We start from the raw sequence: 26,639 nt of genomic DNA on the forward strand, positions 1-26,639 counted from the left end.
ATATACATTCTTCCGAACTTATGAACGGTAATATATAATCATAGTGTACATTATACACTACATACACTCTGCGAGGCTTTGCGCAATAATTGTTTAACAGATTTAACCTTTTTCCTTTTCTTTTCTTTCTTTTTTTTCCCTCCTGGAGTGAACCTTCATAGGCGCCCCGCCAGCGGGGAGGGGGCGCAGTGTAGTACCGGATTCGTATTGGCTAAAGACATCATATGAATTAATTAAAAAAAAAAAATAAAAAACAAAAATATCACCTTACTTCGTATAAAAACGCGGTAAGCACTCGACGTTCTTTGAAATACCTTTTTTTAAAAAGCATTCGATCAGCGTAGTGACTTTCAGCGATCAAAAGTGACGAATCAGTTGCAATTGTGAGAACAGTGGCTGCCTTCATGCAACTCGAAACTAAATTCGCTGCTGTATTCCCGATATAACTATAACATGAATTATAAAAATACGTTCGAAGCTTCATCCTACAGATACGTACCGTATTACATTCGCCTCTTTTCCGAAGTAGCTGCACGCACAAATCTGAACTTAACAGCAGATGGCGAGAATCTGCCAGTTTAACTCGAGCGAAAGTAAACAACATTTCGCACTTAAAAACATTAAGACGACAGGTAATACATCATAAACTGGAATATCATTCGATACGAGAATCGAAGAGAAGGGTGTGTGCTTACGATCGATTATCGCGTGGATCGCTGCTGGTCAGCATGTACGCGAGGCAAAACAGAAGCATGCGTGCCCCTGGCGTGCGATCCGCGTGTCACACGAGCGTGCCTTCGTTCGCAACCGACCTCGGCCTGTCACTCGGACTTGGCCAACTGAACGTGTGTTTACAAAGAGAACTCGCGCTACAGAAAAAATGCAGGTCTGGCCGATCTTGCTTAACCCCGTTACATTCTTTCAGCCATTTTCAACGCAATTTCAGGTTTCCAACTTTAAGAAATATTTCAACTTCCAACGATATGAGAAGATTTCTTATATTGGTACGCATGGTTTCTTACTTGTATATATTCACAAGGAATTTGTCATTAATAGATTGCGAATTTTTACCCAAAATTCTTATCTTTGAGAGTATAATTAAAACAGAAGAACTTCCGTAGAAAATTGTTTTACCTACCAACTGTTATAGAAAGTGTTATACTTTGAATATTTTATATATTTTCGTATTACGTGTACCTATGTACATTTTGTGGAATTTTGCACTTTCAAATTTCCTATAAATGTATAAATATCCGCAATTATTAAATTAGAGATTGCGTAGCAATTTTTAACGTTTCGATTCTATACTAAATATCGTTTTAAAGCAGCACCACTCTTCTTGGTTTGCTAAAACGGGAACAGAATTGAAATATAAAAATTCTATGATCATAGTAGGGTTAAAGCCAGCGTGCTTCGGCGCATGGCATGCAATGTCCTCCACAACTGAAATTACTCTAGAAATACGACGCTGTTGAATAATACACCGAAGCAATTTCCCTTAGCAGGTAAATGTGAAATAGATACTTGGAGAAAATTTGACGAATTTCGTATTTTCTCTATCTGAAAATTCCTTATATTCTTCGACATATTCTTTTCAAGCGGGCATTCATGAAGAGATACTTTCGTAACAAGAGGACATAAATACTACATAAACGACGACGAAACAACTTCCTTAATGAGTACTTGGAGAAAATTTCAGCAATTTCAATTTTTCTCTATATGAGAATTCGATATAGATACATGTATCCTCTTCAGGCATGATTTCATGGACAGTTTGTTTCGAAACGAAGGTACACAAGTACTATATAGACGATACTGTTGAACAATACCTCCGCGTAACTTCTCTCGATAAGTAACTACTTGGAGGAAATTTTAAAAACTTCGATATTTCTCTATCTAAGAATTCGATGTAACAAGATGTGTTGTTGTCAGGCGTGCTTCCATAGAGAGATTATTTCGAAACGAAGGAACACGGATACTACATATATAGAGTCAGGCAGGCAGGCAGGCAGGCAGGCAGGCAGACTACGGTGGTGGCGAGTTTCGATGGGACGCCAGAGTTCGTCGTCCGCGCAACACACGTATTTCGATACGTGTAAAAGAGCGTGGATAGAGGGTCGGGCGAATCGTACACGTAGAGAGACGCGCGCGCGCACTCACACGCAAAACGTAGCATCGTTACGCGAATGTAATATATAGGATATACGAAGGGAAGCACGCAGCCAAACGAGGGACACACGCGCGCGTACACGGCGCCCGTAAATCCAGCGATCGACTTTTTGCTACGAGGAAGACACCGAGGCGTACACGCGAAAAACCAACCGCGAAATCGAGTTGAAATCCTTGTTCGAACAATCATAGCCATTCGAGACTCACCTGAATCGCCATACACATTGAATATGGAAGGTACGGTGGGGCGTTCGTTAGCGAAAACGCGACTCCGTAGGTGACAGAACACGCCAAACACTCACGTACGTCCACACGCTAGAAAAGCCTGTGAACAACTGACGGAAGTGAACGAAGAAGGCCGTTAGGTGGCTACATCGATCCTCTCGCGCGATTTGTTCGAGTATTGAGTGGCGCTATATTCAAATGTCAGCTACGTGACTGCTAATTTACCGCATAATGACTAAATGAATCATTCGGCAAAATTAAAATAAATCAACGCTTTGACTCTAGTTTCAATCACAATTCGATCACTTAACTATAAAATGGTCAGTATTCGTTAGAATTCTAATAAATGATCAACCAAACAATTAACGAAATAAAATACATATATTGTGTAGCTAATGAGAGATATAAATACGCTAGTTTAACAGTTTTCAAAACATTTATTCATTGTAAATACATTGTTTGTGCCTTACTTCTGAAAGAAGGAAAAAAAAACTGTTAAGTTTCGACGAACGGAGGAAAAGACAATGTCCCGATAATAATATCTACATTATCATCTTTTCGCCTCCTGATAAAACGCAAAACGAAAATTACACGAACCCTAGTACGACTCACAATCTGTATTTGTTCCATATGTAAGGAAGAGACTCGGTGTTCGATATGAAAACAGAATGTTCACCTCAAGAAAAAACAGCTTCCTTCGACCGCGCACGCACGATATATTCTCTATCATAAGGGGTTTAAAATTATATATATTTATATATAATACTCGAGGAAACGATAAATCATTTTTGACAATACGAGATTTTGTTCTTACGTCTAACATTATCTTCATATATTTATTTATAATATATATAATATATCTTTGTCTCTGCAAATTCACGGTCATTCTTCATCACCATTGATTTCCTTTTGCCACTTGTACCATCGTCAGAGCGTTCCTTATGAATTACGTTTTTTTTTTTTTTTAATCTTTCGTTTTTTAAGGCAATGTTATTTCAAGTGTTCTTTCCTTTTTTAACACCGTTTCGCAAATTACGAAATCGGTCGCGTCTAAATCATTCTCTGCATTATGATCGGTATATCAAAATGACTGCTTTCTGTTGCTTCGTTTTTCCTCTGTTTTCTAGGGTGGCCGAATGCATTCATTTATGTAATTTTATTCGCTTGCTACGCGACTAAATTTAAGCAACCTTTGCTGTGTGACACAAGAATTTCTATAATATACAATAATCGTAAGAAAGTAACGTATGGTAGGCGTGTAGGGGTGTTCGTGTGCGATATGTACCTATGCATGTGTGTGTATGAAATGGCATGGCATTAACACGTATCAAACTGTTGGAATCCGACTGAAATGCTTTCGAAAGTCACTGACGCTTTATCGAACAAACTCTCTATTCCCATCTTTCTGAACCATTTCTCTCTCACAATTGTAATATCGATTATCTTCTTCATTTACGATTTTTCCTACTTTGTCTCGGAATACAGCTCCATTGAGATATCAGTTGGCTGCTCAAGGTCACTTCTCCTACCATCCTACAGCCAATTTTTCTTATTACGACTTCATTAACTTATTCTATGGCATTAATTATGTGTGACGATTGTATGTGTAAATAAAGTGTACTTTAGTTTTAATATTGAATTTTTATTTTTTAATAATCAAATAAAATATGAACAAGTAGGAAAAAATAATCGAATATAATAAAAAAAACATAATATAACTTTTTCTACAAGGTAATATAACATTATTAGTACGTTTTGTAAATATGATTTTCCTAATGCCAACAATTGCACAAAGCATCGTAGATAAATAAGAAGGGAAACGTGAGTTTCATGATGTAAGAAGTACAAGAATAAGCCAAGGGGATGAAAAGAACAAGTGTAGAGTGTACGGGCATGGAACAGTGTAATAAAATAAACGATCTACTAGATCTAATTTTTCTCGATGACCTTCAACAGCCGATCAACTTCACACGTGCTATAACACACGGCGATGCTTAGCTTTTCCATTCGCTGTTATGCTCGTAGAAAAGATTTCATTAACTGTAAATACCATATAATATTCAACGAAATCTGTTCTGCGAGCTCTGCGAACATCAATTATTGACACTCCATCCATTCATCGCACGCATTTCGAGAACTTTTCATTGTTGCGAAACATTCAAAACTACGTATACGTTTTCAGATTTCAATTTTCTATGAGCTTTTATAATTATAATACCTAATCTCTGAATCTCATAATTTACGAAGCTTTACCTTCGTATTCTCATCTCCGCATTCGCAAGCAAACACGTATTGCTTTTTATTTCTTTGCCTCTACTTTTCCACAAACCTTAGCTAGAGCTTTCGTCTCACAGTCACGTATCACCATTCAAGAACCGTTCGACCAAAGAAAAGAAGAAAATGAACTAAAAAAAAAAAAGAAAAAAAAAAGAAAGGAAGAAACGAAAGAAACGTCCTCGTATCGTTCTGCTTATACATTATGGTCCCTACAAAAAATACATTACATCTATAAGCAGTTTATATTAATCATTGTAATAGTCAATATCTATGTACACAATATCTCTTCTTTAATTTATTAATTCTTGTCGCTATGTTAGAACTTTCTACCTAATACTTAAAACGCTTTCCTCCATATGACATTTTGTTACGTTCAACGCTTTCCTTTTAGTTTCGATTAATAATGTATATTAGCTCGTGGGAATGTGTTAAATACAGCAAATATATAGTACGACCGAATCGATTAAAAAAAAAAAAAAAACATCCGCTACGAAATAAACATTAACGCTAAATTAAACTATGAGTATACTAACGGTAGACAGTAAAAAGCCCAGCGATATAATTACAGTAATCATGATAATACTAATAATATTAGTAATAATAATAACAATAACGATATGACATTGCAAAAATTAATCTGACAACGAGTTAGCTGTACGACTAATATATTGGAACGGAATTTTAAATATATCAAACAAAAAAAAAAGAAAGAAAAAAATAGAAAAAGAAAGGAAAGAAATTCTGAGGATACGATTCATCATAAAACGGTATATACGAGAAAGATTTCCGTAAAAATATTTAAGTAACACGATGGAAAAATTGTGCGAGTCGCGCGATCAAGATCGTTCGTTCATTCCATAACGTTCGCCATAAATCGTACAAAACGATGCGTTTTATATTAGAAACAGAACGTCGTCGTGTCAATGGCGACCATCGTAAAATCCTATTAAATCGTATAATATATTTATATTTATGTATATATATATATAATTATAATGCACGTAACCACGTGTTCATTTATTTCTCGATTGCTCGTTATAAATCGCTCTAACTATTATAATTCCCTATGTACAGTTGTAGCGTCTCCGTGGATGCAATTATTATTAATATTTCTCCTGTTAACAATCTCGCATCTTTCATTCTCGACGAAACGTGTGAATTGAACTGAATTTGATTCGACTTGTTTAACTCTTCTCTTTTTTTTTTTTTGAACATTTTAATCTGCATATTCTCACATCTTCCGTTTTTCTCTTCTTCTCCTCCTCCCTGTTCCTCTGCTTCTTCTTCTTTTTTCTTCTTCTACTTGTCCGTCTTCTTTTGTGTTTTTCTATTCACAGCACTTTTTTCCCTTTTTGTTTATAATCCACATGTATACGAGAGATCCGTCCGACAAAATCAATCGTTCGACAGAGAGATTCATATCACAAAGTAGGTATAGTATTAGTATTAATACGTAAGTTGCTTTGTAGTAATTAATGTAGTTAGGAGAGAGATCATCACGGCCTCGAGAACGTTTCGAACGATGAACTTCGTCGTACGGATTCGCCACTTTGCAAACATCAAAATTGCCTCTAAAATATAATATATGTATGTATATATAGGTAGCGTGTGTAACTACACTTCGAAAAATTGACAGTGATGGGCCAAACAGCGTGCGAGATATAATATCGTACATAGGTAAGTGTGTCTGCATTAACGTAAGTAAATGCTACGACGACGTCAGCATAATAGATTATTTCTTTTTTTTTTCAAGACAGTGTAAAATTAACGCTATATACCCTTCGTTCGTTTATTTCAATATTTTTTTAATTGAATTAGATAGAAGCATTAGTAGAACGGTTTCGTACCCGAAGCGATAGGAGAAAAGAACAGTTTCAAATGATAGTTCATGCAAATGGCATTGTTGTCCCTATATAACATCATCATTATTTGTTAAAATTTTTCTTTCGTAGAATCTCTTTTTTTAATTATCTTCTTTCATCTTGCCTTAATCACTTCTAAAAGAAATTGAGCTGAAACGAGTTACTTTACATCATTCTCTTTTTGTTCGTTTCTTAGGCTAAGATTTCGTTCATTTTGCACTGATAGATATTTCATATTTGTATTATTATTTATAGCTTTCCTTCGATTCGGTTAAACGTGCTCTTAACGCGCTATAAAATTTCTTTTCCTGAGTGAGTTTTTTTTTTATATATTTTTTTCTTTTTTTGTATTCTTTCGTTTGTTTCTCCTTCTTCTTCTTTTTCACTCTTTTGTCACATCGAAATTGGATACAAGAAGCTTTCAGGTACAAAACAACAAGTAGTCTTCTCTCTAACAACGAGTGAGCTAAATGGTGTGTAATAAGCCAGGACTTGTCCGAGACACGTCTCTCAACGTGTTGTACAATTAATTCCAATTGACCAGCGATTTTGTTACATCAGCATTCTTTGACCGAAAATCTATAGCTTCCTGTTTTCCATTCATTGCTTGGAAGCATAATTCATTTTATAATTCATTAAATATTTCATTCCGTAGAATAGCACAAGAAGTAACGCATGCGTCACGACGAAAAAGTCGCATCAACACTTCCGTTTTTTTATTTTGTTTTCTTCTTTTTTGTCGTTTAATTAATGCTAACGTTTTTTCTGAAAGCTCTTAAAATAGTGTGTCGCTGATACCATAGCACTTAGGAGAAAACATATCAGAGATCAACGTGTCGCTTTGTTAAAAGCATGATTCTTTCATTGATAATATAAGTGTTCTTTCAGAAACCAAAAGGAAACAAAAAGGAATAAAACGTACGCTACTACAAAGTTAAACTAATTCCATAAAAGGATCAACGCTATTAAGTTCATTTAGTTTGTTTTTTGCGTGTTTTTTCCTTTACATTGCTAGGTTAAATTGACTACTTTTTTTTTTTATTTCTGAGAAAGCCTAATCTCTAGTTATAAAATAAATCGCAGCTCTCAATCTGCAATTATAATGATATTATTTATTATAGATCGTTAACTCTATCACTTAATTAATTATCTTTAAATATACGTTTGTCTAGTCTTGTATTTCTTAAGGCAGGAATTTTTATATTTACAGTTTTGTCCTTGTTGGCCTTTCTTCCTTTTTTCCTATTTTTTTTTCTTTTTCCTTTTTTTTTCTCTCTTAAATCGCGCAAGGCTCGTTTTCCAACGGCGAAGGAAACTCGTCTCAGACAAAGAAAATCTTTCTTCAATCAAGATACAATACGTCTGTCTGAAACGAGCCTGATTATATTTTTTCACCTATTACGTTCCTATTTATTGACATATATATCGCATCACCGTAAAAATGTACATTCTAGTGATATTAGTTCCTAAAAATAGCCAAACCATCGAGACAAACCTGTGGCAAATTATTTCGCACGATAAACAATATCCTTCACGCAAATATAACCACTGTAAAAATATTTTCGATTCACTTGTATTCAAGAATATATAACGTGTGTTGTATGTGTGTGTATGTAAAATTTACTTATATCTTCAACACAATTTAAATTTGTATCTGACGATGCACGGAACGATATAAGGTAATTCTTTGTCTTTCGATCTCTTTAAAAAAGTATATTAGCACCATATATGTATACAGAGATTATCATTTCTTTCTTTCATTTAAAGTCATTCGTACCACTTTCTACCATTATTAACAGCGTTTCTTTTTTAGGATTGCACAAATTAATAATGCACATGGCGTTGTACGTATTATTCCACTCTATATATACTGTATTCGTTTACCTGCGATCTCAAAACAATTTGCCACAGACTTACATTATCACCTTTTTGATATAATTCAATTGGATAGCCTCTAACACGAGTTAAACATTAAACGTTCCGCACGAGCTTGTCAGAGGGTTTACCGGTCAACGGTTTGACTTCTGTGTCCGGTTCTTCTAAAGCAAGAGGTGCTTGCCTTGTATCGGGAACATCGATATCATCGACATCCATTGCGTTCTTCGAACGAATTCCTATATCCGTCGAATCTTGCGTCTGATTCGATGAGCCGGTGTCTTCTAGGTTCGTCGACTTTGTAGGCTCCGTAGGCGACGATATTGACGACGGCGTGGGCAATTCAGAATTTGGAGATGTGCCGTCTCCATCTCCGACACTGTGAAGATGCGGTTTTTCTTCGAATACTAAAAGATAAAACACGTATTTCGAAGCTGAACGATAATATGACGACAAAAATTTGGAAAAAATGGCATTGTCCTGGAAAGATGATAGTGGCCGACGAAAGTACTTGAAAAACTTTTATGGATATATTATCTATACTATATAGAACCTCCTGGCATTTTATTACCATTATAATAAGTATCATGACAGCAGTGATAAAGTTTCAAACGAATTTGGAAATACACGTAGAAAATACAAAGTATTTGTTGCGAACATACATTTAGTAACAGTATTTGGTATGAAGGTGTCCTACTTACATTTGTCAAGGCTGATAATTGACCCTACGAATTCGTTGACAGTAAAAGACGGTGCTTGGTCTTCCATTTGCCTTCTCCTTCTAACTAACCACCAATCAACGAGGAACAGTGCCAAAGCTAAAATCTTGATGCCAGCGCAAAGTCCTACATATCTGAAAAATATTCAACGAAAAATGTCACTGCTTAGTAACATTTCTAAAATTAGCTTTTTCAAACTGCACATAGATGTGGGAATAATGAATACCTGTATCTGAACTGTTCAATGTCGTAAAGTAAACATCGTCCACCTTTTTCTCCACATGTGCTTTTCCAAAGTAAACATGTAGAGTCAATTAGATTACCAAATAAAATAGGAGCAGGTATGTAACCGAACAGTCTAAAAATTACAAATTGCATGCCTAAAGCAAACGATCTTTCCTCCTCTGAGACTGATCTGCATTAGAAACAAAAGATAAAATGTAAAATTTGAACATAACTCAAGTATACTGACATATGAGACATATAAAAGTGATAAAAGTGAGACTTACCGTAACACTATCATTAATAGAGGCATCTGAGTGATGGCAACAATAAACGTCATAAAAAAAAGTAAAATTAAAAATGGAAATATAGTTCTACAGGGCGAAGTGCACGGGCCAGCAGTAGCTACTGGCACTACCGTTACTTCCGCAAATTCTGGAGCTGCCGGTGGCAACATTGTTAAGTTTCCGTGTATACCTAAAACATAAATATGGAAATTATAGAATTGTCTAACACTATCGATAAATATAGTGATATTTATCAACAGATATTTAATTATATTTATTAGCGATGTACTCTGATTTATTTTAGCCTTTTACTGTACTTTGCACTAATCGCATTGTAGAGGAAATATTAGTATCGTTCAAAATGAAACATTGACGTTTAATATACGATAGTATGCAAAAGTTTCCAGTCAGATAGATTTTTCACCTTATGTATAAGAACTTTTCCTACTCGTTGTATACTCGGCGATGTACAAAGGAAAAAAAGGAGAATTTCACACTTACATGCACAATTAGTAAAGTTCGATTTCGAACTGAAGGCAGTGCAGCCTGCATGACAAGGGCTAAAATACGTGAGACCGTTGTTTCCACAGACTGGCTCGACGTCTGTCATTCGGCACTCGCAACCAAAGTTGCACGCGGCAGTGAGATTTACTTGAAAGGGTTCCGGACCCTTTGTGCTGCTGTTAAAGTACGGTATAGTGGTCCCAGCCATTTTTACGTTGTCGCAACCGAGGAAGAAGAGGAGGCCATAGCACACCAGGCATATCATGTTCGAGACGAGAACGAATTGAACTGCACCTTTCGGTCTTAATTCTAAACGTTTGAGCAAACATCCGCCAAAAAAGATTCCGATGCAGGCACCCGGTATCGCTATAGAGCCGGTGAATACACTGGCTTGACTCTTTCCTAAGCTGAACTGTGTCTCCAGATACTTTGGCAGGAAAACCACAAACCCGGAGACGATTACTAATTCCATGCAAGCTCCTAGGCACGTTACTACGTACACTGGATTACACACCAACCTCCACATACTCCTGGGGATATCTGAAACAGGGAGATATATATTAATTTATGTTTAATTGCAACTTTAATTTTTGATCGTTTTTAATGATGTATAATATTTATTATGGAAAATTTGTATAAGGCGAATAATTAAATCTCAGTTGTAAAATTTCAAGAATTAAAAGTTTACCCTTCACATCTTTGCCGTAACCACTGTCATTTAGTTTCTCCTTTTTCGGTTCTTTGCATTGCTCTTTCTCTTTCTGCGACGAAGATTTAGCTTTTTCGATAATTCGTATTTTTTCTTTCTCCCGTTGCAGAGTTTTCGGGAAACTGAAGAACGGTATTGCCACTAGGATCAGGAGTAAACCACAGAGTAGGAAACCACCCCACCACATGCCTACCCATCTGTGATCACCTGGATCTGTAGAAGAATAATTTTATCCTAAATAATATCTCATAATTTTGAGTACAACCAAATATCGCTAGTAAAACTGCAGACTTTTATGCATCCGGTACATTTCTATAGCCGTGTTCATATAAATGTGCAGTCTACTCATTAGATACCTATATCTACGTATTTCATTACCTATACTGATGATTGTTCCAGAAAATGAATCCATATGAAATGATAAGAGATAAGCTCCAAGAAGGAAACCTAAAACCGGCCCGAAAGCTGCCATACTATACATACAACCTAAAAGAAACATAAGAGCTTCTTAATAAAATATTCTTATACGGTAAATCGTAAACCTTTCGAAACAGTATATTTTCTTACCGATATACAAAGAAGCACTTTCTGGTCGTACGTGATCATCTATGTAAGTAGTACCGAGGGTAAATAAAGGGGAACCACCACAGCCTAATAATAACTGAGCAAGTACAAATAACATAACAGGACCAGCGGTAGATGGAGATCCCTGAATGCAATTATCACCTCTTAAATTGTTGTGTGGTGCTAAAGGCGGAGACGATAATCCAGACGATAAACGACCTACGAAGAAAAGATGATACTTTCAGTTTCTGTGCAAATGTTATTTTTAGACATTACACGACAATGTGAATTACGTTGATATTTGGCATTTAAGGAAAAATAAATTCCTTCCCTTTCCTTTTTTTTTTTTTTTTTAATTAAAATTTATATCCTTTTAGCAGGCGAACCACGAAATTCACATTTCTACATGCAACATTATTCGTCGTTTCGCAATTCATTAAACTCTTACCTAATCCCATATCTTGTTCGCGTAACGAAACACCGCGACAAATGTTGTCCGAGCTAGAATTGTTCGCAGCCGTCATTAAATTGGGTTCGGCTGTGAAGTGTGGTACCATAAAGATCATCGATCCCAGTCCCATTATGACGGCGCCTGGAATGACGATAATTAAAAAATATTTCATATTATTACCTTGGGAACACGCTTATTTTATTATTTATATTTGTCTTATTAGAACTTTAATATCAATTTGATCGAAGTACGATACTTGGTACAAAAGAAAGGAAAATATGGGTACTGTTTAAAAACTTACAAAATTTCTGCAAAAAGAATGCCTTGTATCAATTATCTTCTCTACTCTACTAATTCTAGTGCTAGCTTTATCTAACAAAGACTGGATTATCGTTGTCCCAAGTATCGAATGATCTATTTTGTAGCGACAAGGCAAACAGTCAATGTTCGTAACATTCGCTTGAAACATAAAACTGTTTGCACAATTTAATAGAACACATCTATTTTAATAAATCGACCTTATCAATCTTATGGGATAAATGGAACACGAGGATAATTAGTGACGTAAAAACTAAGCAATACGATATAATTATATATTGAAATATTTACGTTTACGTGTCAGGATTGACCCAGCCTCCGCGAGAGTTAAATAGCGTTACAGATTGTCCGGAAAGCGTCTTTCTTTTACAGACACGTCTTTTACAACATATCATATACTATAATGAAACCTAATCTGTCAAACGTTGTGATTTTTGTCTCGATAAAAGAAAAATGGATCATACGTAATTCGAGGAAATAATATAAAACGGAAAATGTTGTGCATACATTATTTCTTTATAAAACGAAAGAAACTTTTCGGACGACCTAATAGATTCGAATAATTTTATGATGTATACTTACCAATAGCTATCCAAACAGGTATATGTCTTCGGCTACCAAGATAGCTGACGAAGATGACGGTGATGACATTTCCAATTTCATAGGAGCTAGCAATGACGCCTGAAAGGCTGGACGGGATTTCGAACCTTTTCTCTATGGTCGTGATCACAGAATTTATGTAACCTGAACTAAGTGCTTGCTGCAGCGTGACGAGAAACGACAGAAGGAACACAAACACCTGGAAAAATCACGGGATGATCGTTCGTTAATGTATGTTAATTGAACCTTGAGCGTCTCCGATGACGATTGCGAGTGCAAATTCGACGTGTTTCTTTGTTAGGTTTCCTGTTCTAAGAAGCCGCGACGTAACTCTTACTTCTACGACATCGCCACGTCTTGCACCATGTTCTAGCCACGCACGTTGATTAAAAATAACGATGACAAATTTACAAATATCTACGGTGTCTGTGAAGTGTTTGGACATATTCGGTATATAAATTTATATTTCTTGTATTTCATATTTTAATATTAATATCATATTATATTTCTCGAAACGTAACAAGTGTCATAGCGAAATGCAAAGTGCTGCTGCTACTACCGCAAAGAAGTTCAAAGAGCTTAACGTGATATACCAAAGGATCTTTCTCTTTTATATAGAAAATTATGGGTGTTATAGAGAATTTACACACAACGAACTTGAAGGTTGTAAAACGATCCAAGAAATCAGGATTGTTCTAGATTGTTCGCAAGGTTACGTATGTACATCTGTGATTACCACCACCTGCACTACGTATAACTCAAGACTTATACACTTTACGAACTCGTACGCTTATTTACAATTAAAGAGGAATTCACAGCTCCTCCTGCAATATTTATTTCTTTAACGCGATATAACATTTTCTTTATCCATGAAATATTTCCTATAAATGATAGAAGATTAATGAGAAATACCTGAATAAAAAACACGTATGTATATATATATATATATATATATATATATATATATATAGCAATTAATTTATAAAATAATGTATACTTGTAAATGTTTGCACGTATCCTTCATAAACAGCCAGAGATACGAAATACTTTGGTTTACACGTTAATTTTGCCTTCGAGATAAAATATATTCTGAAAATATGTTAGAATCTATGAATAAATACGCTTATCGTAGACGAAATATCAATATTATCATCTCAAATAATAAAACGTATTTCCTATGGAAATCGAAGAAGAGAAGATAAGAAGCTTTTGTATCTGTGTTTACCGAATTTCTATTATTTCCTATAAGTCGATTAATATTTCGTAGAATAGAAATTTTTATCTGAAAAGGGAAAAATGTGACAGCGTACTTTATCAGAAATATGCGTTTTTTTTTTTTTTTTTTTTTTTTTTTTTTGCTTGGACAGAACAAAAGCACCCTTTATCATGTAAAATTCAGAGATACGTGTACCTGATAATATCGATTCTTTCGTACATCCATGCTGCCGAATCGAACGATAAAACCCGATTAGATAAGCAAAAGCTTTATCGATTCCATCATTGTACCCTTGAGTGCATTTTAACTAACGAAGGTAAAACGCCGCTTTAACGTAACATTATGATCTTACGATGGCAACAGGATAAAACATTTTGCTGATAATCGACGTGCTATGTTTGACAAATCAAAGCTAAAAAGCGCTCGATATGAACAGGTGTACGTAGTACATTTCGAATTTTGTACTCGCGAAAATCATGAATTTAATCGTGTAAACCTACATGATCTTTACCGATGTCTGCACTAAAAGAAAAGGTAATTTACATTTAGATTGATATTGACAGAAAAACGATATGAATAGTGTGCACAAAGTAAGTGCATCTTATTGGATTGGATACAAGAAATAATTTTAAATTGCGATCTTAAAATTGAACTTTCGAGTTATTTGAGAAATTCAACTTATTCGGTCGAGTTTTAGCAATTTTGCAAATTTCGAGCTATTGGGATATCCTTTCGTCTGATTTACAAGCATTTGGATATTCCAAGCATTTATCGTTACTTGTAGAAGAAATTCTTCGTGACTGCAAATGTAAATAAAAAAGCTGGATAATCGGTAGACTAGAGGAGTTCGGCCGGATTTCTAGGCTAAACCTGTTCTCGCACGAGTTAACAAAATATCTGATTACGTTGCAATGTAATGGCAACGAACAATAAAACCACGCCAAATGAAAACGATGACGTCTTTGCTTCATACACTTACGATGACTTAAAACCTTTCACAGAATGTCAGCAGCGTTTCAATGTCGTATCCTTTCGAAATGATGACTCACCGCACCTCGTTTTGCACATCCGTGTACCATATACGCAACAAATGTAAGTTGATTGGCGATTTCGAATTAATCGAATCGCTTCGTTCGACGAGACTGTACGACGAGAAAATGTAACACGACCCTTCCGTTAGAACATCACACATTACAAAGCGATTTTTGAAAATATCTAAATGCCGTACGTGTATGAAATTTACCGTGTGCCATTCCAAACAGTTTAATTGTAATTTTAACTGGTACAACGATAAAAATTTGTGCAAGCAAAACAGCGTGGTATAAAGGAAAGCATACTAAAAGATTACCAACGTTGAAGATTTTTTCTTTTTTTTTTTTTAGCAAATAAATAGAATCGCAGAGATTTAAAAATGTTGGTTCACAGTTGCTCACAAGAGTGTTCGAACTTCTTGTAGAAATCTTAACTTCGTCTCGATAGTTGCAGTAAATGTCTTGTAATTTTTATGCACGTTCTCACACTCGTTACGAGCTTTATTCGTTTAACCGTGATAATGAAGCGTTATTATAGCGTGAATGAACTTTTAAAATGTCTCGTGCAAGAAGCTCAAACACCTCATAAAAGATTTCTCCACGATAAGAGTCGAGATACTTTCACGAACAACTCGCTGTTTTCAAGATAAATAAGTGACGTTACGTCAACCGGATCTTGCAGATCTATCGGGCATTGCAGGAATTTTGGATAAAGTAACATTTGCGAACCTTTATTCCAGCGAATTTTTGTATAAAGGCCGGCCGGCAGCTCAGGATTCCACAGTCCTTCGAATCCGGATTAAACGGCGGAGTTTGCGCTCTCTCCTTCTCCGTCCTGTGTCGCCAGTCCATGACAACAAGAAAAACGTGTTAAGAATTCTGCTATGGAATCGTCGGGTATTTTGGTATAAAGCGAAGGAACAAAGCGAGAAGCACGTGTGCGACTCGATTAATCCTTTAACTGCGAGACGCTGGCGACGAGGTGAAGAAACTCTTGGCGTTATTTTTAAAAGATCAAGAAAATGAATTAAAAGAGCGTGAAATTTGAAAAACGATGATCATCGAAGATAAACATCGATCTTATTCTTGCTTCTCGTTTGGTTCGAATAATTTTTTGCCGATTTATCGTAGACTCACAGGATCTTCAGTTAAACATCGTTAAAGAAATTTCACATAAATTAGACGTGTAACGTGGAGAAGATCACTTCTGTACGATTGAATCGTAAGATTCCCAGCGGGATTCTATTTTGATTAGATCGATTAACGTCTCATAATGTACAACAAGTTCGATCGTTTCATGCAAAGTTCGAGATCGTTTACGTTCTCAGGAACTCGACTGACTGAAATATCTTTACCTTGCTATAATGCTTGGCCGTAATCGTATTAATTTCGAATTCTTGCAGAATTTTACTCCTGTTTAAGCCAATTGAACGTTACTTCGGATCACCAACAACTAGTAACAAGGCTACGTCTGTCAGGTTGCTAGGATCGTCGACAACCTACAGTCCACTTGGAGTCACTTCGATTCCTTATTTAAAATAAATTCTTCGTTCATCGCGACTCGACGCGTCGTTCTTAAAAGGAAATCCGGCTATCGCGCTCATCGTCCTAGCTTTTCACAATCTTCGTCTCGTGTGCAATTACTTGCGAAATTAGAGCGTAGAAAATAGCCTTAGGGTGCCTTCGAACGCAATCTTAGTCCAATCCCGGCGATACAGTTAAAGGATTAAAGAAGACGATCGATTCGATGGGAATATAATACAAATTAGAATGTTGTTAGTCGACTTTGCAGGATTTTGTTAGTTGGTCATAATCGTTTTACTTTTTTTTTCTCTCTTTGATTAATTGTATTGTAAGTGATAATCATGCCAGCTTTACCTGTCCACCATGGAAGCACTGGGATTCCTGCTGTGACATTTGATGATAAAATCTCTGAAAAAGTGTAAGAAGAAGAAACAGCAAGCATGAATAATACTGTGCTGAATGATGCACCGTGATTGCGTGCATATGAGTTAGGACAGATTGAAGTTAACACAGAAGTATACGTATTGATCTTTGGAGACGTAACAAGTACAAAATAGTGATAAATACGACTAATATAGATCATACCATATAGCGATATAATTAATAGAAATTATATAGGCAATTGCTCGGTATACTCTGTCGACAAAGCAGATATATGCATTTCAAGCAAAAGATAATTTTAATTATTCGAGTACAACATAAATACTACTATGAAAACATTTCCTGTACAATTAAATTCAAATTCACTTCGATGTAAATTGTAGCTTCATTATCTCAGTTTTTCCTCGTTATCATTAAACGAGAAAAAAAAAAGAGATAAAAAGGAAAAGATATCAAAACTTCCGTCCTTATTCGCTATACACGTTCTGTTCTACGTCTCCAAGAGATCAAGATACTTCAAGAATTGTAATATATACAAGTAGTGCATTCAGAGAAACATTGAATTTATTTACTCGTTTTAACACACCCTTAAAACCTGATATCCTATCTTTACAGTTATCCTTGCAACATATTCGAAGATTACGAGAGAAAAACTTCCCTATTGTTTTACAAGGAAACAGTCTCGTATTACTAAAATCTCCTGTATATTTTGTTTTTACAGCTGAACTCGTGTATCTTTTTATCTCCCCCAAAATTTCCAAACTGTTGCTCGTTTCGATAATTATGTTTTTGACTTCTATGGAACTTCGTCAGTGTATCAGGCGTATTTTTAGAAAATTTACTCCTTTGAATCGAATAGCTTGTTTTCATTTTCGATCGTACCATATTGCGACATTGGCCACGTTAATATTAAAATTCGTAAAGTGACAGTTTAATCGGAAGATGGTGAAAAATATTTTCGCCATATCTTTCTCCATCTTCGTTTTTAAACGAAACGCTCGTCTACTCCTCCAACCTCGTCCCTAACTTCATTCAGGCGAATAAATTTATGATAACAGGACTCGTAACAGGATGTGCCTATGACACATATATCACTGTTGCAAAAGAATCTATTTCACGAATAACCGTGTCATGGTCAGTTTGGTGCTTTCACTTTTCACGTTTTCGAGGGTTACAGCTTGCAATTTTTACCACGGTCGTCTAGAAACCATTTGTGTATGTAAATTCGCGGATGGACTGACCGTGCTACAGAAATCTCCGATTGCGTAATAGGAAGAAACGCCATAACATTTTCACGACTCGCTTCTTAGCGTCTCGCTTTCTCTTTTTCGTCTTCGTTCGCGACAATTTTGTTCTGTTCGACGTCATTCACGATCGTTACTTATAACACAACGTGTACATTGTAGCCGATGACGTATAACCGCGGAAGTTTATTTTTTTTTTTTTTTATAAAAAAGAAAACGAGCGAAAGATGCTTCTAAGTCTTTTCGTGGAATTCACAGTGAAAATCGAAAAAATAAACATAAAATTCAACTATCCGCAGTTGCTTCGAGTTTTTCCTCTTTACGTGAATAACAATAAATAAAGCTAAGTAGGAAAAGATAATAGCAAGGAAAACGTATGAGATTTTCGAGGCATATTTTTACAGATTTTCTATCAAACTTTGTACTTTCAAAAACCTTGAAACTACGACACTAAAAAGAAGCTATAACTGCGTTTTTCCGATTACTGGCCGATAATTTCTCCGATATTGAACGATGAAAACGATTCCTGTAGGACGAGCGAGATTCTTCGACGTTTTCCATGCATCGTTCGAGCCAAGTGATACAACTCAAGTTCAAGCCCGTCAAATGTTACAATTTTCATTTATTATACATACTGCTAAATATGATAATAAAGAAGATTCATATTCTGACAATAGAAATACGAGTATCGTACATATCTTTCTCCATATATGCTGCTATCATAGATTTGCTACTTCCTAACAGTTGCTAGTAACAGCGATGTTAATTACCGCATCACGACGTTATTTTTTAACAAGATCCGCAACAAAATGGGTATCCCTCGTGCTGTATGCGTCAGTTATACTCACCTATGGTCCACGAGGCCAGAACTGGGATTTCTACTGTGACACCTGATGACGGTGTCGTGAGTCAGTCTGCTACCGGTTGCCTGCAGTGGATCTGTGGTTTCGTCGGTTCCCGTGGTCGCACTCTCCGCGTACAGCCCAGTCATAGCGTACATGCTTTCGTTCCTTCGATGTCCGGCATGGTAATTGCTGCCAGACTCGGACCTGGAAATGCAATAGACGATCAGCGTGTAATTTGGAAGTGATCCATTAAGCATCCACTCTTGTTCTTGTTGACCTCGATAAAGCGGCCATCCAATCGTCCGCTACATACGTTGTAAATTAAGTGTCCAGGTGTGGCGTTGTTGCGTACAAGATCAAGGATTCGGGAATTGGTCAATTCTTCACGAACGATTAGGAATTGGGAATTTCTTCTTTCCTTTCTTGTTTCTAAAGATGACTCATAAGACGACAGAATATGTAAATGAGTGAATCGATAAAATCTTATTGGAAGTTTCAGTTTTACTTTCTCTAAACATTAGCTAGGTTTAAGTTGATAGTTGTAATAATTGTGATAATTAACTGTCGATCGACTTTATTCGTTTTATGTTTAGAAAATAAAAAAGTTTATCGACAGTTTAAGAATCTACGATGATTCGACCATTTGATCAAAAGATACGGATCTTCTTTTCGGAAAGTTTCCTAACAATTCTGTGTCGATTTGGCTTGTCGATGGACTGGCAAATTTATAAATTTTATATCTAGAGTGTTTCATACTTTTATCGAAATAGACGAGGAAATTCTGAATGGCATCGATAATATTGGTAACAGATACCTCGCGATTTATTCCTATCGAGATGCGAATCTTCGATATAGTTCCGGTTGCAACTCGTGTGATTTCAATCGACTTTGATGTTTATTTTAGCTGATCGATGGAAAGAAACGCGTAAGCTTTCGCGAGTGTCTATTTCCGTACAATCGTCGATGATTCGATCGATCGCAGTGGAACCTGAAGTCATCGTTGTAAGATCATCGTGGATCATTAGCATATGGGCACGCCAAAGTCCTCAGATGTTCCTCAGTTAAAAGTCAAGAGGAGATCGCAAGGAGAGGCAGCGAAGGTCAATTAGATCTTTCTACTTCCTCCATTTTTCATGAGGTTAAATTTGAAGATCGATGATTTACGTCACTTTCAATTTAGAGCGAACCAAGAACATTTGCAACGTGGCTCGCGTAAGATTATGAAATTTGGGAAACTATGCGAGTCTCTTCGGTGAGAATGAAAATTAATAGCGACGAACGAAAACTATGGATTATTTGTCGGATAAGAACGAGAACAATTTTGCCTTAACAATCGTATTTTAATATTAAAAAAATTATTTAAGTATTTAAAAAAATTTCTTCGAACGTTACAAACTGTTTGAATTTTGAAAGCAACCTCTTTCCGAAAGTTACAAAATTCCATTTCAATGATTTCAAGCGACGATGAATCAATAACGAGCTACTAAAATTGCGAACGTTTCTGCTTTGTAAAAACATTTCCAGTCTTTTACTGAGAGTTTCCTCGCGACAGTTTCAAACACCAGATTAAAGGAAACATCAATTACAATCTTTTATGAAAAGGACATTTACCTTCCGCTTTAGGAAAAGTGTTGATAATTGAATTAAAAATAAATATCAATTTACTGTCCTTTCTATAAAGCAACCTCCTCTACATTTCCGATACACATTTCAGAAAGTTCTATTCGTTGGATATAAAAACGACAGATTGGGTAATCGTCGATCATAAATAAATTCCTGTTTACCATTTACGCCACCTTTGCGAAACTTTCGATCAATGGGTTAAAAAAGTATTGATCAGTTACCCTTCGTCTGTCCGAACGAACCTTTGAAGGTAGAGTTATCGTAATATGGACGAGTTAATTTTATTTTTAGTAGCCGATGGGTAATTAACTCCTAACGATAAAAATAGCGTTTATCGCCGAAACAATCGAGAAGGGTTAACACCGAGAGAGGAGTTTCTGCGCTGATCAACGTAAATAGCGAACGATTGGGCTACCTTAGCATCCTGGACTCCTGAATAAGGTTTCATTATCTACGTTGCATCTTGCTCTCGTTACATAGGCAAAATTTAATTAAAACCAGACGTACAGTTTATAAAGAGAAAATGAACAACAAAGAGGATCGAACTCATATACCTAAACGTACACTGCCCGAGACAAGTAATAATACCGTAGAAAATAGCTAGGAGTATTCGAAGATAGTAAATGAAAGGAACATTTGAAAAAATTTAATTAGAAACTCTTTCGAGGAAATAAAAAAAAAAGAAAAGTAAAAAAGAGAGAGATTTTCTCTTAATTTTGAGGTTTGCGGTCTGAGCCACGTACAACAGGAAATTCATGTAACTCGGGGAACGTTATACGGTATACTATATACTTGTGGTAAGTATAAGCAATAATCTTAGACATAATAAAACGCGAATACCGCAGGACAGGAAGTCGGTTGCGTGGTCGCAGGCGTAATTTCTCGGTTCCTGTCTTGTTAACGAACAAGAAAGGGAGAAGACAAACAGAATCCTGGAAGCCCCTGAACGCCGAACCTCTACTTATCTAAACATTACACGCAGAGCTCCAGTCGGAGGATCGTATTACTTTACAGCCTAACAAGAACCTTCCCCCGTGTTATTTGAATTTTTTTCGCCCCATCTAAGGGGATAGCTCTGCAATACCAGCGCCCGCAAAAAATCCATATCCACGTCTATGGTTTTCTCCGATTCAAACATTAACCCTTCGAGCGGTCCAAGGATACGCCAGCTTATACTACTTGCTTATACTACTGCATTTTGGCATAGATGGCAACGAGTCACCTGTGTTTTCTAGTTTCCGCTTGTCGTTGCTGCCGCTTCTTTGAAAGAAAACATGAAAACGACGAGAACATTTTGTGCGGAAATAGTCGATAAACAGTCAAAAATGCGTAAACGACAGCCACCGTGTCGCAACGCTTGACGAAGAAAAGGTACGCGAAAGTTGTGTAACGCTGTTGTGTAAATACACGATGTATCGCTGGATGAGTGGTGCGAAGATCATCAAAGAGGGAAGGAATCAAAGGGGATCGTAGATGCAGCGACGGATTGAAAACACGAACGAACTAGGAGCCTTCGTTTACGAGAGAATCGAGTTTGGAAACTTCAACTCAGGTTGGCGCGTATTTAAATTTCGGTGAGACAGAGTAATGGGAAAACGGTGATAAGCCGATGAGCAATGTAATAAAAATGATAATAAAGAGACTGCCTTTTTAATATTAAAAAGTCTTAAAATTGATAGAAACGTTCGCGCTGTTGAAAGTTCAACAATTGAAATTTAAACTTTCAGTCGTTCTAGAGACTCTGGCTATGCGTCTACTTATTTAAATCACAACGTACGATTTCACCGTCGAAGAATAATGACTAAGCAAAATTCGGACGCAAGATTCGATCGATAAGAGTTCGCCTAAACAGGCTCCGAGTCCCTGTTCAAAAATAAAACCACGTCTACCGTTTCAAATAATTGTCCCATGAAGGTAAAACCGAGAAGTCTTATAACAAGCGTGAGAATTTACACCCGTAGACCCTGAAAAGCAGTTTTTTCACCGCGTACTTCCAACGAAAGGCAAGGTCCCCTGTATATTACATTAGACTCGCAAGAAGAAGGGAAGAAAAGGGTATTAAGGAAAGAAAAAAGAAAAGAAAAAAAGGAGAAAAAAGGAGAGAGGAGAGAAAGGAGCTAAGACTCTCGACCTGGACGAAGGTAAGCAGCGGAGAGGGCAAGCGAGGTAGAGTTCGAAAAGGCGAAAATCACCTTTTGTGGCCGAAACCACCTCCGCTGCTTTCGTTCCTCTTGTGGCCACTCTCGGATCGTTTGTAGCCAAAGGCACTGGATATGCTCTCGGCGCGTTTGTGACCGCTCTCCGAGCGTTTGTGGCCGATAAAACCGCCGCCGGATTCGGTGCGTTTGTGGGTGAACATGCTCGAGCTCGAGCCGTTCCTCTTGTGCCCGCTGGTGGACGCCATTTCTTCCTTGTCCGCCACTTCTTCGCGGCCCTCGGCTTCCTTTCTACCAAGATCGTTGAATTACGGCTCAGCCGGCGACATTTTCGAACGAGTTGCCTGAAACCAAACCGATAATTCTCTGGTTAGCCTATTGCTCGATTTTATTCTCCGTCTACTCCAATTCCCATTGATGGATTTTGGGAAGTTTTGTTCGACGAAGGTTTCGATATTTCGTCCCAAATTACCTAGGATTCTCAGATATAATTTTGGATGTACTTAATTTTATGGGAATATTTATAAATATTTTTGACGTATATTCTTTATCGTACATACACTCTATATATATATACGTGCCACTTGCCACGCTATAAAAAATTTATTTATAATCTTTACTGTATAAAAATTGTTTTCTTTTTTTATGGAAATACGAAGAAAGGCCATAGGCTATTCGATTATCATTGCGTTTGTTATTAGCGTCGCATAACGTATGACGTTCTAAGGTAACACGATATAATATTAATTTTAGACTTGCATGATTAACCGATCGGTTGGGTTAAACAGAAAAGTTATTGCATGTGACAAAAACATAAGTATATTCTGAATGTTTCAAAATCTGTGCCAAATGAGGAATTAATTATATGACTGGAATGAGAATCGCTAATAAGAAATATAAAGAAAAAAGAACAGAACTCCGTTCTTCCGTAACAACCGCGATGATTTTCTAAACCGGTGGAGAACGATGAACTGTCTAGCTAAACTAATTTAAGAGAAACAAAGTTTTCAGTACTTGGAAATTCTAACGACGTCGCATCGCTCGTTTGTCTGCTGAACCTAACGCGACGAAGATTTTCGCGAACAAAGGAAACTCGTGACGTCTGATAAAAAGAAACCACGCTGTAACGATATCATCCTGTATTTATTCCCTTTATCTACGGCTTCGTTTCGAAACGGCGCGCCACTAGTACTCTGCTCTTTATTTTAAAGTCTATTTATCGAAACTATGTGGTTAGAAATACAAAGGTAGCGAATAGCGACGAATCGTCGAGGAACACGAAATCCCAGCGATCGTTTCATCGGTAGTTTCGTCGCGCGTGTATATTATACGTGGAAGTTGCGCGCCAAAGTTTATCGCTGGGAACAGTTTTGCTGGTCGCACGATGTCGCAGCAGAGAGAACAGCAGATACAGTTATACCGGCGTTGCCTTCGTTAACGAAGATGACAGCGTTTCTACTTGTGAGCGAGCTCGCGTTGTTGAACGGCCCTGACCTTACCAGAAGCAGGTTCGTTGAACTGTTGAATACAGAGATGTCAATTGATCGTATGATCGCGTCAAACGCTGTCGACACGTGGATTTCCCTCCTTTAATGCCTCGTCTAGGCTTTATTTATATATATAAACGATCAAATTAAATCGATAGTTGCTGCGTTAGTAGGCCGTGGCTTCTACCCATGTGGTGGAAAATAGACGCCTGCAGTGACTCGCGAAAGTATTCCAACACTTGCGCATATTTTTTATGAATATACATACATACGTGTGTGTTATGTATATGATATTTTGAAATTTTCTCAGTATACTACAGTGACATTCAACCATCAAAATTATACGTATAGTGATCAAATTTGAGAGAGATTCGAAATTTTAGAACGAAATTAAACAGTTGCCACCTGTTTGAAAACTCTGAAAAGCGCGCATCGAAAGTGCGTCGCGGAAAGTAAGCGACGATAGAAAACATACTCGTCAAACACAGAGTATTCGTGGCTGTTATAATATAGAATTAAGTTGTAACGAAAGGAGCGTTTTATTTTTTAATTTTATCACCGACAGGGCTCGTCGTAAGGCGAAATATCGCCGTTTCTTCGTGACGAGTATACTCGTCAAAAACAGTTCTGGTTAACATTTCCGTTCGGAAGAAATTTGTTGCGTATGTCGAATTACCATTTTCCTATTTTTCTATTTTCCTATTTTGAAATTTCTATCGCTTACAATCTTTAGTCTTCCTATAAGTTTCCTATTTCTTTCTCGTTCTTCGTTCTTTGTACAAGACAGAAGCTCGTTAAAACAAGCAAATACGATTAACGGAATACGTATTCACTTTTCCAGAGATTCAGAGTGATTGAAACCGCGATATTCTTTGTCTCTATCGTTCGTCAATCTCTTCTTCGTCATTCTCTTTTTTAATTCAACGTGTTCGCTCGTTACGCAATTAGAACGTATCGTTCTAACGTCTAAACGTCTTAAGTATAGAGGAAAGTATTTCATTTGCCAGCATCACGGGCTGCCTTAAACAGTCATAAAATTAATCGACGCAAAACCCAAGGTAATTCCACCGAAGCCGAAGAAATCGTAATGTTACTGTTCGCAAACAATTCTACTTTCGCAGATAACCTCGAGCCGAATAATTCAGTTTGCGATTCCCGAGGTGTCCATCCACAACGAATCGTTGTCGTCCAAGTCGTTCCTGTCGCAACAGCAACGGGCACCAGACGACGAAAGTTTCGAATTAACTTGTGCAATTAGCTCGTTACGTAAACGGCGTGCGGTTCGTTTCATCGTGGCAGGAATTGATTAATTTGACGCGAATTCTCGAGTTCCGACTTAGCGGACTTCCGTGGCGACATCGCGCAACGAATCGTCCTGAAGAGTCGGGAAAAATTTTACTCGCATCAGAAAGACAAAGGGTAAAAGGGTATACGTCCTGTATAAACCGAACGTGGTACATGTTTTCAAGCTTCGTCGCACGTTCGTCGTCATTTTGACTTGCACAGTTAACAGTTTGTAGGAATTTCGTCCGCCCTTCGGTTAATTAGACAAAAAGGAACGAAGCGAATAAAAACATTCGTAGAAAAAGTCAATTTTGTACAGTATTTTCGTAAATACGAATTTTTAATACAACGATACGAACACAGAGAGAAGCGTTTTACTTTGCTATTTCCGTAACGTCCGCGAATTTCCATTATTATTAAACACTGGCGTGCAGTATGCCGTATAGATTGCACGTGAACGATAAAAACGTGCACCGTTTCTGAACGTCATTTCTGAAACTCTATATATTTTTACCTTTCGGTTATCGAATTTGAATCTTTGAATCCCACGCATCAACCTTAATCCCCCCGTTGACAACACGAACGTACATGATTGTGAAAAATTAAAATATCCATTGAATCTTTTTGTTCCTAATTACATCGATAAAACGTTCTAGACCGTATGCCTGGAGAATGATAAAAGACAAGGATTTTCGAACGCTATTTTATTTTAAACTTTCTTATTATATTAAAAAGACGAAGCAACATCTATATTCCTTGATAATCCTCATCGTAGGCAAAAATTAATCGAACTTGTTCGTTTCAAGTTCGTTTTGTCTGTTCAAGGACTTTCGTAATTCCGATGAAACACGAAAGGCTCGCGATAATTATTTATCAACGGCAAGAGATCGACGACAAATCGATCATCGGTATCACCCACGAATCGACCACGAGACAAACATTACCAAACGCTATTTTAAACACGTTAGGATACCGTGGTTCAGACATGTTTCGCAAAAGAAAAACGCTCGCTTTTAAGTAACATTTTACCGACCGCTAGCGGTTCAACAGCATACGCACGTCCGAC

The 26,639-nt window shown here is 36.8% G+C and overlaps 2 protein-coding genes across 3 annotated transcripts in view; both read right to left on the reverse strand.

Moving 5' to 3' along the window:
• LOC122571805 (protein tyrosine phosphatase type IVA 1) overlaps nt 1-2,506 on the reverse strand; it is a 73,677-nt gene extending 71,171 nt beyond the window's left edge. The window contains exon 1 of the mRNA XM_043735969.1: nt 2,377-2,506. The gene's annotated coding sequence lies outside the window, so the exon portion shown is untranslated. The remainder of the gene's footprint in view (nt 1-2,376) is intronic.
• A 305-nt stretch (nt 2,507-2,811) lies between these two features.
• The window catches only part of LOC122571456 (solute carrier organic anion transporter family member 3A1), a 67,782-nt gene continuing 43,954 nt past the window's right edge, over nt 2,812-26,639 (reverse strand). Inside the window, exons 2-15 of one of the 2 annotated variants that reach the window (XM_043735197.1) lie at nt 22,839-23,146; nt 19,027-19,227; nt 16,908-16,961; nt 15,759-15,864; nt 12,765-12,981; nt 11,862-12,005; nt 11,417-11,632; nt 11,228-11,335; nt 10,829-11,062; nt 10,138-10,680; nt 9,637-9,826; nt 9,354-9,542; nt 9,110-9,261; nt 2,812-8,815 (exon numbers count right to left, since the gene is read on the reverse strand). In XM_043735197.1, the coding sequence (XP_043591132.1) occupies nt 8,505-8,815; nt 9,110-9,261; nt 9,354-9,542; nt 9,637-9,826; nt 10,138-10,680; nt 10,829-11,062; nt 11,228-11,335; nt 11,417-11,632; nt 11,862-12,005; nt 12,765-12,981; nt 15,759-15,864; nt 16,908-16,961; nt 19,027-19,227; nt 22,839-23,050 (2,877 nt within the window). In that variant the 5' untranslated portion in view covers nt 23,051-23,146 and the 3' untranslated portion in view covers nt 2,812-8,504. The remainder of the gene's footprint in view (nt 8,816-9,109; nt 9,262-9,353; nt 9,543-9,636; nt 9,827-10,137; nt 10,681-10,828; nt 11,063-11,227; nt 11,336-11,416; nt 11,633-11,861; nt 12,006-12,764; nt 12,982-15,758; nt 15,865-16,907; nt 16,962-19,026; nt 19,228-22,838; nt 23,147-26,639) is intronic. The other variant, XM_043735198.1, reaches the window with a different exon arrangement.

The sequence above is a fragment of the Bombus pyrosoma genome, linkage group LG10 (genome assembly GCF_014825855.1).
Source record: "Bombus pyrosoma isolate SC7728 linkage group LG10, ASM1482585v1, whole genome shotgun sequence".
NCBI lineage: Eukaryota > Metazoa > Arthropoda > Insecta > Hymenoptera > Apidae > Bombus > Bombus pyrosoma.